The 16,766-nt window shown below is 44.5% G+C and overlaps 2 protein-coding genes across 12 annotated transcripts in view; one reads left to right on the top strand and one right to left on the bottom strand.

Annotated features, from left to right (window-relative positions):
- On the bottom strand, window positions 1-12,384 carry LOC114595772 (ras-related protein Rab-9B-like). 11 transcript variants are annotated; one of them, XM_077927113.1, is made up of 5 exons: window positions 10,307-11,623; window positions 9,698-9,811; window positions 3,696-3,826; window positions 2,610-2,682; window positions 3-1,589 (listed from the first exon to the last, which is right to left on the bottom strand). In XM_077927113.1, the coding sequence occupies exon 5, from the start codon at window positions 1,570-1,572 to the stop codon at window positions 967-969; it is 606 nt and encodes a 201-aa protein (XP_077783239.1). In that variant the 5' UTR covers window positions 1,573-1,589; window positions 2,610-2,682; window positions 3,696-3,826; window positions 9,698-9,811; window positions 10,307-11,623; the 3' UTR covers window positions 3-966. The 11 variants fall into 11 exon arrangements, with proteins under 11 accessions (XP_077783242.1, XP_028582268.1, XP_028582267.1 ...); XM_077927116.1 differs by lacking the exon at window positions 2,610-2,682 and having other exon boundaries at window positions 1-1,589; window positions 10,307-11,632; XM_028726429.2 differs by lacking the exons at window positions 3,696-3,826; window positions 10,307-11,623 and adding an exon at window positions 11,946-12,384.
- Window positions 11,668-16,766, top strand: part of USPL1 (ubiquitin specific peptidase like 1) — a 20,678-nt gene continuing 15,579 nt past the window's right edge. Inside the window, exon 1 of the mRNA XM_028726424.2 lies at window positions 11,668-11,801. The gene's annotated coding sequence lies outside the window, so the exon portion shown is untranslated. The remainder of the gene's footprint in view (window positions 11,802-16,766) is intronic.

The following is a 16,766-nucleotide window of genomic DNA, read 5'->3' on the forward strand; positions in this document are numbered from 1 at the left end:
CTGGCTCGCGAGATGCAGCTTGTCACGCTGGCCACGTGACCCGGAAGTGTCTGCAGACAGCGCTGGCTCCTGGCCTATAGAGTGAGATGAGCGCACAACCCTAGAGTCTGTCAAGACTGGCCCGTACGGGCAGGGGTACCTTTACCCTTTTATCTCCCTATCTCCCTCCCTCCCTCTCCCTTCTTCTCCCCCTCACATACAGCATGTAGTGTCTGCCCGAACGGGGGGAGGGTGGCGGAGGAGACAGTCTGAGCAGAGTAGCCCTTCTTGTTGCCCTTGCCTCCATTTCCTTCCTAAATGACAGACAAGGTAATTATAGGTGGGGCACTATGTACAGTCATACCTTGGCTTGAAGTAGCTTTGGGATAAGTATTTTCGGGTTGCGAGCTGCGGCAACCCGGAAGTAATGGAGCGCATGTGCAGAAGCAGTGAATTGCGAACCGCGCAGATGCGGGTTGCGTTCACTTCTGGATGCAAATGGGGCTCCAGAACGGATCCCATTCGAATCCAGAGGTACCACTGTATAGGTTTACCTTGGGTCCTCACTCTGCATTCAGCTCTCACTTGTGGCTCCTAGAAGCTGTCAGCATGTGACAGCTGCCACATCCCAGAAACAGCTTCAACTGGCCAGCTAAACCAGTTAAAGGTAGCCAATGGGTCTCAAACAGTGTTAGAAACTCAGATAGATAAGCTAATTGCTAAACGGCACCTTAAATCTAGGTTACGGTTGCCTAACAGAATGTCTAGGCACCATTTCTTTAGAAAGCTGGAGGGACCACCCAGATGGAGATGTTCATAGCCAACCTGGCATCCAGAGATCTCCAGAAGGTCGCAACTGGACCGGCACCAGTCGCAAAATATGCCTGGTGCATGGGGATTTTGAACACTTACCTAAGCCCCCTGCCCCTACCCCCACAGGCCTTTACCGTTCCAGGACGTGCCCTTCCCACCCACCCCCTTGGCTGTTCAGCAACAGGAAGAGCCTGCCTTGCTGCTGGCATGCAAGTTGATGGAACTGCCCAGCACACAGCGCTCCAGCTGTTCCTCCACGGCCAACACCCGCCGCACACCTTCCTCAAAGGCCACGGCCACATTGGTGTCGTCCTTGGCGCTTGTCTCCAGGTAGGGGTAGTTGCCGTGCTCCGTACACCAGGCCCGGGCCTCTTCGGGCATCACCTGCCTCTCCAGCTTGTCCACCTTGTTGCCCAGCACCACAAAGGGGAAGCGCTCAGGGTCCTTTACGTTGGCGTAGCAGAGGAACTCCTTCTGCCAGTGGCCCAGGTTGTCAAAGCTCCGCTGGTCGTCCACGCTGAAGGTCAACAGGCAGCAGTCGGCCCCCCGGTAGAAGGGGGTCCGCAGGCTCTTGAAGCGCTCCTGCCCGGCCGTGTCCCAAATCTGGAGGGTCACCAAGCGCCCATCCACCTCCAGGTCCCGGTTGAGGAACTCCACGCCGATGGTGTGGAAAGCCTGCGAGTCAAACTTGTTGGTGACGTAGCGGTTCATGAGAGAGCTCTTCCCAACACCCCCATCGCCCAGGAGGATGACCTTCAGCAGCAGCGACTTCCCACTCATGACAGCAGCAGCAACCTCTAGAGGAAAAAGGCAGACTCCATTAGTGGTGTTGGGATAGGAATAATTTTATTATTTGTACCCCGCCCATCCGGCTGGGTTGCCCCAGCCACTCTGGTTGGCTTACAGCATATATAAAACATAGTAAAATATCAAACATTAAAAACTTCCCTATATAGGACTGCCTTCAGGTGTCTTCTCAAAGTTACATAGTTCTGTATCTCCTTGACAGGGAGAGCACCGCTATCAAGAAGGCCTTCTGCCTTGTTCCCTGTAACTTCGCTTCTCGCAGATAGGGAACTGCCAGAAAACCCTCAGAGGAGGACCTCGGTGTCTGGGCTGAACAATGGGAGTGGAGATGTTCTTTCAAGTATAGTGGGCCAAGGCTGTTTAGGGCTTGAAAGGTAATCACCAGTGCTTTGAACTGTGCTCAGAAATGAACTGAGAGCCAGTAAATATCCTTTAGGACTGGTGTTATATGCTCCTGGCGGCCATATGACATCAAACATTAAAAACTTCCCTATACCTGCCTTCAGATGTCTTCTAAGTCAAACAGTTGTTGATCTGTTTTACATCTGGGTGGATGGCTATCCGTCATGGATGCTTTAGTTGAGATTCCTGCTTTGCAGGGGGTTAGACTAGAGGACCCTTAGTGTCCCAACTCTTAGGTTTCTATGACCTGGGTGCCTAGGAATTGGCTCCTATGCTCAGGGTAGCTAAAGCGTGGCAAACAGCGTGAGTTTCTCTGAACCACACTCCTTCAGTGTAGGCTTGTGATTTGCTGTTTCAGTTTTGGAAACTGGGAAAGGGCAGCTATGCTAGGTGGACATTGGTAGTGTCCAAGTAAGCCAGTTGCCCCCATGTCATAGAATCATAGAACGGCAGAGCTGAAAGGGGCCACAAGGGTCACCTAGCCCAACCCCTTGCACTCCAGGAATCTTTTGCCCAACGTGGGGCTCGAACCCACAGCCCTAAGATTAAGAGTCTCATGCTCTACCGGGAACACAGCAGCAAAGGCAGAGAGCTGGTTAACTGCCCACCTGTTCTGTGGAGATAGGAGTCCTGCCTTCGGGGGAGCCTGGCCAATGCCACACACACAAATCACCAGCATCCCTGAAAGGCAAGGCAGGTCACTCAGCTTGTTGCACATCACACACACACACACACACACACACACACACACACACACACACAGTGTTCCTATCGCTCCCCACATTGTCTCCACATCGCCTCTGGCTCAGTCACCTCATCTCCAGGTATGGCTAGAAAAGATTCCCTGCCTGAAACCCTAGACGGCTGCCAGTCAGTGCAGACAATAGTTGCCTTGGGGGATGACAGCTTCCAGCGTAATTATTATTATATTCATTTATATCCCATCTTTTTCTCCGATTCCAGGCAGTGTTAGAAACTCAGATATATAAGCTAACTGCCAAATGGCACCTTAAAACCAAGGTTCATAGAATCACAGAGTTGAAGGGTCGTCTAGTCCAAACCCCTGGAATGCAGGAATCATTGTAGGGGGTTGGGATAGACCAGGAGTCAGCAACCTAAGGCCCATGGCCCGGAAGCAGCCCACGGAGGTCATTTGACCAGCCCACGAGCCGCCCCTGAACCGAGTTGCCCGCTCGCGTGCTGCGCTGAACCGGCGCAGTGCAGCGCAGGGACTTGCTTCCACAGCACCAAAAATCGCATCTGTGCATGCACAGATGCCGAAAATGTGCACACATGCGATCCGGCCCACGGAAGGATCTCTGTGGGACCGATCTGGCCCAGACAAGATAAACCTTGCTGACCCCTGGACTAGACCGTTAGGTTACAGCCACCTAACAGAATGTCTAGGTGCCATTTTTTTTTACCATACAATTTACTATTATTATTATTATTATTAATTTCATTTCTATACCGCTTTACATTTTAAAGAAAACATCTCAAAGTGGTCGACAACATATTAAAAACAACCAATCTAACCATCCAGAATAAAACAAATTCAAGCTCCTAGGAAAATATTTCAGATCCTTCTCTAAGGACGTTCTGCTTTCCCCATATTTATTTACCAACGTAATTTATAAAGCTGCCCCAGAGCAAAAGAACTCTAGGAGGCCAGTGTGGTGTAGTGGTTAGAGTACCTGGGGAGGTCTGGGTTCAAATCCCAACTCAAGTCTTGAAGCTCACTGGGTGACCTTTGAGTCAAACCTCTTCTCCTACCTCACAGGGTTGTTGTAGGGATTAGCTGAGGAGTGGGGTGAACCATGGACTCCTTGGAGAAAAAGGTGGGATATAAATGCAACACACACTGCCCACACTGCTAACACAGTGGTTTGACTTTACCCCTGGAGGTGCACTCCACTGTATAGACCCCACAGAAGGTTCAACGGTCTATCATCCCCTCCTCACCCCGCTGCTCAAAAATGTTAATTCCCTTTGTCAGATCATTTTCATAGTTTCAAAATCCCGTGAAGCAAACAAAAACTGTACAAAACCACCCAAAAGTCACAGCACTGTAATACTTTATTAGAACAACACAAAATATCACAAAGTTGAAGTGCAGGAAAAGTTTGTGTCTTAAGCTTGTTATACATGTCCAGCGTCTTCAAACACCCCTCCCCTATCCAGTTTGCTCAACAGCTAACCTGATGAAAAGTTATGAAGAACTTGAAATATGGCTTTGTGACATTTTGACTTGCCCTAACCAAGGTATGGCTGGTCAAGGTATGACCACACTACCTGCAGCTTTTGGATTCTTTCCTTCTGGAAGTTATTCTGCAGGGACTTTAAAGTGGACTAGAGAAAGATACTTTGTCTGTAGAACTCTTCTCAAGCAATTACTAGGGCGGGGGGGGGGGGATGTGTGACTGCAACCTTTGTACAGCCTTCAGGGGTAAGTAATCAATCATGAAGTCTAGAGAGGTTAAAGAGGCATGAATAATTATTGTTCTGCCTTTGATCCTTACTATAGATTCAGTCTTATCAGTGCGTAACCTACACCACTTCCGGAAAGTCTGTGTACAATAATGGATGCAGAAGCACCCCAAACTGCAAGCCTACATAACTAAGGAGCCTGAATGCTATGTTATTGGTGAACTCAACAAATGGGTATTACCACAAACTTCTATTCCAGTATTGTCTGGATTGACACCAGGTTTTCCAGATCCTGTCCCTGATACAGACAACTAAGAAAGAGAGAGGTGAACCGCTGAATGCAGTAGAACATTACTGGGAAGGTTCTCAAGAGATGACAACAGTTTCTCATCATTACTTCCACGAGTTACCTACCAGAAAATAGCAAGCCACTGAAAATACACACCTGGAACATTTGTCAGGTTCTGCACTTTCACCAATACCTTGTTATAAATTCAATTATTGGTCATTGATAAAATGCAGAGCCATGTAACAATATCATAAAACAGTCTGGAAACTGTATTGGTACATACTAAGAAGTCAAGTGCCGTTTAGGTTCACTAGTTGTTGTTGGCATCTGTCTTGTCTCTTTGAAAAATACCCCAAACCACAAAAGAAGTAAAGACTGACTTGGCAGTAGGGATTAATCTAAGAATTGTCAAAGCCTCCATTCAGCGAGCCTGTCACTCAGCTGCTTAGGGACATGTTAGGAACTCAAGCAAACCAGTTTCCTCTTACCATTTCCACATCCCCAACTGACACTTTAAAAATTCCATGAAACCTGAAAGCCAATGAGCATACAACCTGGTTGGACCATTTAGGAGGGAGCAAATGCTTAATTTGCTCTGCCAAATTTATAGCCCCCAGAATAATGAAAGTTTGACACTGGAAATAATAATATGTATCTGAACTTAACCCAAGGTTGTTTTGCTGTCTATTTCCTGGTAAAAACTGTTATGTACAAGTGCCTTGAATTTTGCAACTCTTCACTATGACATGCACAACTCCAAATGGCATAATGAGCGATTATTGGCAAAATAGTTCCTCACATATATAGATAAGCAGAAGAAACTAAAAATTCCAAGAATCCTTTTTGCTGTGCTAATCAATATAAAAGCTGATTATACTATGTTTATAGTATGTTGGGTAAGCAATGTCAAGCCTTGGTTTAATTATTCAGCAATATTTGTTTGTAATGCAACATCTTTCTTTAGTGTTGTGGTTAGACTTGGGCCTGCAAGACTTGGGTTCAAATCACTCAGATACGAAGCTCAACTTGTGCTATTCACCTTCACTCTGCCTAACCTACATTACATGGTTGTTTTGAGGAGAGAATGGGGAGAGAACCATGTGTGTCAGGTTGAGAAAGAAATGTATTGTAGTTGTTTTTTTAAATGAAACTTGCTATGCACATTCAAACCTATATTTCAAGTTCTGAAACAGAATAAATACACCTGCTCAGAGGAAACTTATGTTAAATACCTTCTTGCCAATAAAGATCAAGCCTATTGTGAAATTCTGTTTTATAGCAACGAGGAGAAGACAGGCTGTGGTGACAGTGATGGTTGGAGAATCAGTACCAATTTTAATCTCTGGACTACAGATTTTAGCTGAAGAAGTATTATTTTTAATGTAAATAAATTTATAGGGATTTTTAAATTACATCCGCTTTTTCATGCAGATGTGACATATGTTGTTGTCTCCAATTAATTATGTTTATTAATAAAACATGTATGTACTTCACTTTTTAGCTGTTGTTTTTAACCACACAAGACAGCCATATAGGCAGTTTGTATACTAGGACTACTGAGGCAGACAGTAATAAATCTTCTGGTTGGAATACTTCCAGTTCAACAAAACGTGTTAGTGAACTACATTGGGTCTGCAACAGAATGTTGCACTATTGAGTGCTTTTGTTCAATATTTCAGTACATTCCATCACTCTGTTTTGTTTTCTGTGTGTCCTCCACCCATCATAGTGTTCTGCTGCCACTGAGCACGCTCAGTTCTTATTGAACTCTTTATAGAGGGGGGCACCCATTTAAAGGTAAAAGGACCCCTGACCATTAGGTCCAGTCGTGACCGACTCTGGGGCTGCGGCGCTCATTTCGCTTTATTGGCCGAGGGAGCCGGCGTCCAGCTTCCGGGTCATGTGGTCAGCATGACTAAGCCGCTTCTGGCGAACCAGAGCAGCGCACGGAAATGCCTTTTACCTTCCCGCCTGGAGCGGTACCTATTTATCTACTTGCACTTTGACGTGCTTTCGAACTGCTTGGTTGGCAGGAGCATGGACCGAGCGACGGGAGCTCACCCCGTCACGGGGATTCAAACCGCTGACCTTCTGATTGGCAAGTCCTAGGCTCTGTGGTTTAACCTACAGTGCCACCTGCATCCCATTTACTCCCCCTCTTAATGTTTTTTGTTTTCTGCTTCTGCAACCTCAGGGTTTTCCCACAAACATGCTAGTAACTCTTCATTGTACTTGGATTTTATTGTTTTGGCTATGTAAGGACCAGCACTCAGAACCAAGATGACTATTGCCAAGAAAATGGCTTTCCTACTTCAGCCTGTGTAAAAGCTGGTCTCTGCAAGAGTTTCCCCCCATTAACTGGATTTGTTTCATCAAGTTGGAGCGCCTATGCTAGCTTGTGCTACTGTGCTTCAAGGCCAAAGCTGTAACAGGCTAACCGGGAAGTGATTTCAGCTGTGAGAAGTCTGTGAGAATGCACATAGACCAGAGCCAGACGTTTCTAGCTACCAAGCCTTTTGACTGGTCCTGGGGATCCATTGTAGCTGCTATGCTTTGTACTACTGCTATTTTTACTTCATTTTTACCCTATCCCTTTTAAATAAACCCACCTCATTTAAAACTGGTGTCTGTCTGCTTAGGTAAAGCCTTGGTACTGTATCTGGCCCTAACCTCTTGTTTATATGATACTGAGTAAGCTGGTAACCTAACACTTAGGAAGCAGAATCTGGTTTTTAACTTTTGCTTCTCTGGAATATTAGAGGTGTCTGGTAAGCTATGGGAGTCTCCTGGCCCAGGTTGGTTGGGCTTATGGAGCGGTGGCAATGTACTACCTGGCAAGGTTGGCTTTAGACACCATTTGTACCAATAAGAGCCTATTCCTGGGATTTGGGGGACTAGGTTTTGACAACTATTAGTATATAATGTAATACTTCTGTTCAGGATTCCAGCCACTCCATTCCATTTAGCTCCCTCTGGCTTTCCATTCCCTCAGCCTCAAAAGTTCAGTCAGCGGTCTGTGCCCACTGAGCAAACACAGTTCTCAGTGGATTGTTTTGGGCAGCTCTCACTTCCATCCCTGGCAATATTTATAAATAGCTTCTCAGTGTGAAACATGAAATGACCTATCTAGACATTGTGTGGGTTCCTTCTACTCCTCCCATATTGTGCATTTCTTCCTTGCACTGTTGTGTTCTGGTGATGCTTGCAGGCTTCTGGTTGGCCACTATGAGAAAAGGATGCTGGAGTAGGCAGGCCACTGGCCATCCTTCTTTTCCAGGCACTTCATTCCACCCGCCCCCCAACTGTCAGGTTCCCCCCCCCCCAACGATCAGTCTGTTACCTCCAAGGATGTGGACAGGCTGCTTGGACAAGTGAAACCGACCACCTGTCTCCTTGATCCTTGCCCATCCTGGCTGATAAAAGCGAGCCGGGAAGGGCTGGGCGATGGCCTTATTGGTAGTGGCGCCCGCCCTGTGGAACGCCCTCCCATCAGATGTCAAAGAGATAAACAATTACCTGACATTCAGAAGACATTGTAAGGCAGCCCTGTTCAGGGAAGTTTTTAATATGTAACGCTGTACTGTTTTTAACACTTGATTGGGAGCCGCCCAGAGTGGCTGGGGAAACTCAGCCAGATGGGCGGGGTATAAATAATAAATTATTATTATTATCAGTCAGCATTTCATGGGTACTAGCCATGCTCAGCCTTCAATGAGCTATTATTGGAATATTCTCCCCACCGTAGGATTTTCCTCCCCACATATTTTCTGTACTTCTGCAAACTGTAGGGTTATCCCATGTCTGCTTATAACACCCTCTTGTGCAGAGGTGGTGTGGTTCTGGTTGGTTTAGATTCATTTAGATTTCCTGCTGACAGATCAGCAGATATGGTGGTATAGAATCCAGGCAATGGGTAATGTATATTTTTTTACACTGGTATGCCCTCCACCTCGTTGGTCTTTATTTATTTCCCACCTTTTTCTCTAAGGAGCCTAAGGTAGTGGACATGGTTCTCCTGCTCCCAATGTAATCCCCACAACAAATCTGTGAGGTACGTTAGGCTGAGACTGAGTCACTGAGTGGCCAAAAGTCACCTGGTGAGTTTCACGGCCAAGTGGGGATTTGAACCCTGGTCTCCTAGTCCACCACTCTAACCGCTCAACCACACTGACTCTCTGTTACAAAGATGCGCACACACCCATAATCTCTGGCAGGTATCCTCAAAAGAGTCCCTCAAAAGTATCATATCCTTTCCTCAAGAAAAATCTGCCTATACAGATATTTCAGAGTAGCTGGAAGTGTTGATATGAAAAAGTGGGGACCTGGAATCTAAAAATCAACTACTGCCAAGTAGTAACATATAACAGGAATCAATTTACATATTATCATGCATGCACCTGAGTGGGCAAACATCATGCTAGAATGGTCCCCTTTTCTCTGATAGGCACTAAGTGCCCACAACTGCACAATAGGAACTGCTTTCCCCTCACTTCATCTCCACACCAGGGGAAGCTGGTTGTATTCAAACTAGAATGCACTCAATAAAAAGGAGCCACCTTAAGGTACAGTGTTGAGGTCATGTAAAAGTAAGGGTCAGATCTTTGTATACAGTAAATGCATTCATGCACATATACAGATTCTTCATCAACAGCTTGACTGGTTTTAGGTATGGGCCACATGAAGACAGTCTTGTGGAGAATCGGGAAAGGCAATAACATTTGCAGACCATGACATAGAAACAAAGTCACAACAAGGTGTAACTCCATTGGTATATCTATTAAGATAAACATCTATCCCTGAAATGTTACAGCTATGTACATCCTTAAAATAAAACCCCTGGCCAATTTGCACCCATTCATTACTACTAATGAGCTTATGAAATGGAAAAATGTTCTGCCCCATATCACTGGGAAAGAGATTTGTCTACTTTTTAAAACAGGATACCAGAATCTTTGATACATTTTACACCACAAAACTTACAATCTCTCTTTGTGGAAGAACTCTTATAAATGACTTAACCTCCAACCTTCTAATGAGAATTATTTCCTGAGTGAGACTTTAAGTGGTTTGCATCTGCTTAGGTCTGTGGTTAATCTGGAAACAAAGGAATTCACAGTTAAACCATGTGTCTCAAGTTAGCTAGCATTTATATGGAATTACATAAATGTGCACATAAAAATGATATAAAAACAATAAGTCTTGTAACACCTTAAAGACTGAGGCTGCCTGCATTCACATAGTTTATTCTATTTTCATGCCTTTTCCCTTTTAAGTTCCACATTACATGTGAGCTTTCACATGACATAAAAGTCACTTCTGGAACTATAGTGGAATATAGGACAAGATTCGTGCTCATTTCCACATTATTTGCTTCCAGAAAAAAAATCCATTTGCAAATAATATGGAAATAAGTGCTAAACCTGCACAATTTTCCACTACAGTCCTGGAACCATCTTTCACATGGTGTGAAAGCTCAGATATACAGTAATGTGGAAATTAACAGCTACAGAAAACTAGTGAAAATGGAACAAACTGTTATGTGAATGCAGCCAAAATTTATTATTACAGGGAAAGTGTTTGTGAACTAACTTATTCTCCATCTTCAAGGTGCCACGGGAGTTCTTGTTGTGCTTGCTGCTACAGACCAGACTGACCATCCTTCTACAGTGGTACCTCACAAGACGAATGCCTCGCAAGACAAAAAACTCGCTAGACGAAAGGGTTTTTCGTTTTTTGAGCTGCTTCGCAAGACGATTTTCCCTATGGGCTTGCTTCGCAAGACGGAAACGTCTTGCAAGTTTGTTTCCTTTTTCTTAACACCGTTAATACAGTTGCGACTTGACTTTGAGGAGCAACTCATAGAATGCGGTGTGGTAGCCTTTTTTGAGGTTTTTAAAGACGTTGGTGATTTTTGAAGCTTTTCCAAAACTTTCCCGACACCGTGCTTCGCAAGACAAAAAAAATCGCAAGACGACAAAACTCGTGGAACGAATTAATTTCGTCTTGCGAGGCACCACTGTATAAAGTACAGTACAAGTTAGAGATAATAACTAGCAAACAGCATACGGTTTGGGGGTTGAATCACCTCCACTCTATACTAGCCCTATTGAGACCTCTAAGAACATGAGAACAGTCTGCTGGTTCAGGCGGATGGTCCATCTAGTCCAGCCTCCTGTTCTCATTGTGGCCCAACTAGAAGCCTGTGGGAAACCAGCAAGCAGGCTTCAAGCACAGTAGCCCTCTCCCCTCCTGCGATTTCCAGCAATTGTTATTCAGAAGCACTGCCATGAAGGCAGAGCTAATAGCCATCCATAGCTCTCTCTCTCTCCTCCATAAATCTGTCTCATCTTGCCATCTAGGTTGTTGGCCATCCCTGCCTCCTGTGGGAGAGAGTTCCATAGTTCAACCCTGAGCTTTTGCACGAAGAAGTACTTCCTTTTATCCGTCCTGAATCTCCCAACGCTCAGCTTCACCGGCTGCCCGCGGTGCCACGAGGGAAGCAAACGTTTCTCTCTCCCCTTTCTCGACGCCTTCGCACCCTTTCCCCACCGTGCTGCCTCCTCGCTCCTTTCCTCTTAAACAGCTAAATCCTGGGCGCGGCTGCCTCAGTTAAGCGGAACTTTGTCCCGCTTCTTCCCCGGCAAGCTGCTGTCGCGGCAAGGGCGGGAACCGTTCCCGCCATGAGGAGAAATAAGGAAAGGTCGACTTTCCTCCTTTCACCTCCTCAGCGCTTCCCCACAACCAGAGACACAACGAGCCTCCTGACAGGCTCCTTCTCGAAGCAAAAGAGGCCCTCTTCCACGCGCGAGCCGAGGGGAAAGAGAAGGAGGCTCCCGACACCGCCCCCTCGGCTGCCATTTTCCCCACACGGGCCCGGCAGGCCCCGCCTCAGTGCGGTTGTGCGGCGAGGGAAAAGGAGGAGCGACGCGAAGCCGCTTCGAGAGGACGGCGCCGGAAGCTGCACTACAAGGCCTCAGCCGGCCTGAAGAACGCACGAGCGGCGTCGCCGTCGCCTGAGGAGCCGGCCGCCGCGGCTCTCCCCCTGGCGCCTGTCCCGCCTTCCTTTCCCGCTGGGGGCTCTGCGGTGAGTAACGGCTTCACGGGGCTCCCCTGCTCGGGCGGGGAAGGGGAGCCGCCGGCCCCCTGCTCCTCCACCTCCTACTCCTCGTGGCAACCCGGGTTGCGAGCATCCCGGCGTTGCTGTTCGCTTGCGTTACCTTTCGCTTACACGGGTGTCTAGGCCGCTTCTCACGTGACGACGGTGCGCTCGGCTCGTCCCCCCTGAGCCATCCGCGCGGCGGGGAGCGCGGGCCTGAGAGGGTCGCTTTCGCGTCTGGCTTGCTTGCTTGCCCGCACGTGGGGAAGCTTCTCCAGCTGCCTTGTTTTGTGTGGGGAGTGGCTTCGCACGTGACGGCGGTTCGCTTTTTCCCGTATGCGCAGCTCCCTCCATGTTGGGTGCTTAGACGCACTTGAACGTGGAAGTAAATCCCGGTCCTTGAGGGTATGTTCCCACGGAACCACGAGTGACCGCGGGTCTAAGGTTGATGATGGCAGCCTAAGATCTTGAGAGGGATCTTGGAACCATATGCTGGGATTTAGCCCTGTTGGGTTCCAGAAACCTCAGACATGCACAGAAAGCGGAATTTTAGCAGGACCTGCTTTTCCTCCTGGCACGCTAGTAAGGTTGTTTAAACACAAACACACACCTCACCCCCTACAAGTGGTGAAATAATTCTTTTCATGCAACTTTTTAAGGGATGTGTGTGCCATCTCAGGAGCTAGACGTAACAACTTCCATTAGTTATTTAAGGTCCCCGCCCCCAAAATCTTAAGCACTACAGTGGAAAAGCAGCCTAAACATTCTCTGTTATAATGGTATCATTTAACAAAAAATAGCTATCTTATTAATATGCTTTACCATCCAATTGTACTTGCAGCCAGGGTTGTTAAAGAATGAAAATCAGGTGCCTTTTGCCATATTATCTATGCAAGTCATCATACAAAGGTGATACTGGCATTCTGTTTAATTGCTGACTGGGAATACTGAACCAGATGGTGAAAGCAAGGCATTTTACCAAGGAATCCAGGCATGTGGTACTGGGAGCACTCACACAAACTGTCTTCTATGCTGAAAACATGTGCAAGGGAATCACGAGCTAGTCCTGCCTTCTGCTGACTACATGTGCATCAGTCCCACATTTGGCCAGGTGAAACATGTTCCTGATTGGCTCAGGATTCCCGCTCAGTCTAATGCATGCTTGTACACACAGAGTCCCATCCCACAGCCAGCATGTGTCAGCAGTTGGAATGGTGCATAGGGTTAGTAAGTAGCCTTTATTTTTAACGTGCTGAGTTTGACTTCCATTAGGTTCCAGTTCATAGCGATTGGGCTGTTATTTGTTGTATCGACAGATATTATGACTGCTGCTCTGTATTTCTGGACAGCATGCACTTTTCAAGTGTTAGTTACCAGCATTCATTTGGAACTGTAAAGACCTTCTAAAAGAAACATTATAGCATTTAGTGCATTTCATAGCTGCTGGTGCCTTTTACAATTATTGCTATATTTTATATTCTGTTGTTGTTTCCAACGTTAACAGTTGTATATACAAAGCATTAATTTGTACTTTTGTACAACAACATTATATATAGTTAAAAACCTAGCCTTCTCAGTCTTACTAACCTTAACTAAAATATATCCTCCAAATTTGAAACTTTAGAACAATTTTTTTATGTATGGAAAAGCATATCTCTTATTCTGCATTCCTGTAACTTTAACCAGTTTCAGTTTTGGATATATGCAAAGTTGCCTTTTTCCTTTTTAAATGTTTAAAAGCTGCCTTTCTGGACCAAGTCCACCCATGGTACCTAGTGGGTTAGAATTCTATGCAGACTGTTTAAAAACAACATCATTATAGTATTAAGGTACATACATTGTAGCTCAGTTCTTAAGCCAATGAACATGCCACAGCAGAGTGCTTGTATCAATATTCAATATTATTAATACTATACTAATTGGTATTTCTACTGCTTATTTCTGTTGATATTAATCAACATAGGCCAAAGCAATATTGGTCTTCTACTGAAACATAATTGCAAGGTCATGGTTTTTTAATTCCAATTTGGCATTGACCACTTCAGTCTTAATATAGATTTGTTTGTTCAACCATAGTTGATTGCATTGTTTGGCACCTTCTTTACTGAATGCATGTAAAATCCTTGTGGCCAGAACAGTTCAAGTGTCTTTAGCAGGCCAAGCCCAGCAGCAATAGTGGCATGATTTGATTTGCTTATGACAAATATAGATGTATGGAAATGCTGACAGGTTTGGTTTACTTGTTCAGTTTGCAATACTCATTACTACTTTTTCATTACTTTCTTACTAATTTGCAGTGATCCACAGTGCACTTTCTTACACAATTTGTCTGCAGTCTTTTGCCTAACATGTTTTGTATCTTAGTCAGTTGACCACACACATGAAGTAAGAGCACCTATCTTTGTGCTATTGATGGTAGTTCATTTGTACCTATAACTATTTCAATGGCTTTCTCCAAAATCTCTGAATATCTGTGTTCAGATTCCTACATTATAAAGAAACCTCTATAAACCTCAGATTCCCATTTCTCCATAATGTTAAGGAAGCATAAGTAGCAGTTCACCTCATTTCAGTATTCTGCTGCAAAATAGGCAGGGCAACATTGCTTATAAAAGGGGTGCCCAAACTTTTTTCAAAGGGGCCAAATTTGGTGAAGTTTTTTGAGTTGTTGAGCTATTCTCACTGAGTTTCTGGAGTGGGGGTCTGGTTGCAAGATTAGTATCGTTTGACCATGAGATTTCCAGCAACCTCCTGGTTTTATATAAACTAAAAAGAAAATTGCAGGTGATTTCTTAAAGCTAGAAGAGGTGAGGTGAAAGAACAAAAACTGTGTTAATATTTGTGTATTATGCAAATGAATACATTTTCCAATGGGCAGGATACCTATATTGCTGCCAGTCCCTGACACATTATTTCACAATCACTCATGCAAATGGTGATTGAAACCATGTGGATGACTCCATCAACTGTTGAGTCCATAACTACTTGAATTACTAATATGGTAATCTGGTCTGATCAAAGGTATTAACTGCATCTTCACAAAAGAAATGGGCTCTCTTTGCCCACTAAAGTTTATTATGTAGTGTGTTTGTTAGTCTTTAAGATGCTGCAAGTTTTCTTTTTTGCAAATCAGCATTTCTGTCAGGTATTGACATGGGTGTGCATTATTTGTTTGTGTCTCACCTAGTTTAGTCTACTAGTTAAGTTTGTGCTGCTTTAAGTGTCTTGGAGGAAAGAATTCAATATCAGTTAAATAAATGAATTACAATATTAAAAGCAATAAAGTTTCTTAATTGCCATTTAATGTTACTGATCCTGAACATAAACATGGACTCTTGCTACAGAGATAGAATATATTTATTACTATTATGTATTAAATGTGTTAGTCACATTTATATTGCCCAGGGCAACCCAAAGCAATTTACAACCAAACATACAATAAACCACACATAGGTACATTAAAACCAAGGGGAAAGAGGAATACATTTTTCAAATCCCACTCACTTCTAAAAGGCCACAGATAGTTAAAGGCCAAAGTATCAGTATGGCTGCTAAATCTGGAGATCAGCCAGAAATCAAGGTTGTAGGGCACTGGTTAATTGAAACAGTGTCTGAGCAGTCATTTCCATAGGTAGTGCTGAAGTAAAAGCATGTATTAGTTATTAGACTGTTACAAAATAGTTTGTGCTGTTGTCTATTACTTCAGCTATTTCACACCAATAGTTCAGTGAAAGTATTATCATTGGCTGCACCATTTTTAGGATAGTGATTCACAATTGCTTTGAAAGCTAGTGTGAGGTTATAGTTATGTTCTATGCCTGTTTTAGAACACTGATTTTAATAATGAGATATTTAAAAGTAGCTTGAGTATACATAAAGATAGGAGAAGGTGTTGCTGTTTCAGTGCTTACTAGGTTTCTGTCAGTGGTCTTATGTGGACAAGCTGACTGGAGATGAATCCAAGCAAAGCTGTTCTAACAATGGCTAGCAGGCTTGTACTCTTTTTAGGAGGGGTAAAGGATAATAGGGGGGTTATCTCCTCTAGGCACCCCAAATTACAGTCTTGGGCTGCTTTTGGGTCTTCTAAGCATTTGAAAGGAGATCTAGGGGAAGTCAGAAAATTGCAGACCAGCTAGCCTAGCTTCTGTCCAGATGAATTGATGGAAACCATTATTAAAGATATAAGCAATCCTTTTGAAGTCCTGCTTCACCAACATTTTACTGTTCTTTGCCTTCATCTACATGCTTACTGACACCCCAAACTGATAGATATTGTAAGTGTTGGCTTCTAAAAAGCTTTTAACAAAGTCCATAGCCAAAAGCATTTATTTAGAACTTAGCAGTCAAGGGATATGTGGATAGGTCCTCTTACGGATTAGAAACTGGTTAAAGAACAAGAAAGTACTTCTGATAATAGAGGGAAGTAAGAAGTGAGCTATCCCAAGAATCTTCATTGGGATCACTGCTATTTATCACGTTCCTAAATTGTTAGGAGGAGAGCAATGAGCTGGTCAAGTTTGTAGATGGAACCAGATTATTCAGGGTGGTGGTAAAACCCATGGACTGTGAACCACTTCAGAAGGCTCCAAACTGAGTAAGTGGGCAGCAGAATGGCAAGTGGGGTTCACTGTAAGTAAAACATAAATTGATACTTGGGCAACAATTTTGAACTTCACTGATGGAATCTGAACTGGCGAGGAAAGAAACTTTGGCATTGTCGTGAAGGTTCTCTGAAAACATCAACTCAGAACATACCTGTCACAGGAAAGACACAAATTTCATGGTAGGGATTTTGCTCACCATTTGTGACTGTTTTTGACATTGGTTTTAAAAGCTGAAGAATATGTTCACGTACTATTTCAGAATGAACTGGGTTTTAGCACAAGCTAGCTCTGAACTAACTAGCTTTTGTGTATTGCTTGTATGCCGATCCTTTCAGAATTACTGTGTTTT

The sequence above is a fragment of the Podarcis muralis genome, chromosome 4, assembly GCF_964188315.1.
Source record: "Podarcis muralis chromosome 4, rPodMur119.hap1.1, whole genome shotgun sequence".
Taxonomy (NCBI): Eukaryota; Metazoa; Chordata; class Lepidosauria; order Squamata; family Lacertidae; genus Podarcis; species Podarcis muralis.

Coding starts and splice junctions, on each gene's coding strand:
- LOC114595772 (XM_028726435.2), bottom strand. CDS start 1,572: ATGAGTGGGAAGTCGCTGCTGCTGAAGGTCATCCTCCTGGGCGATGGG.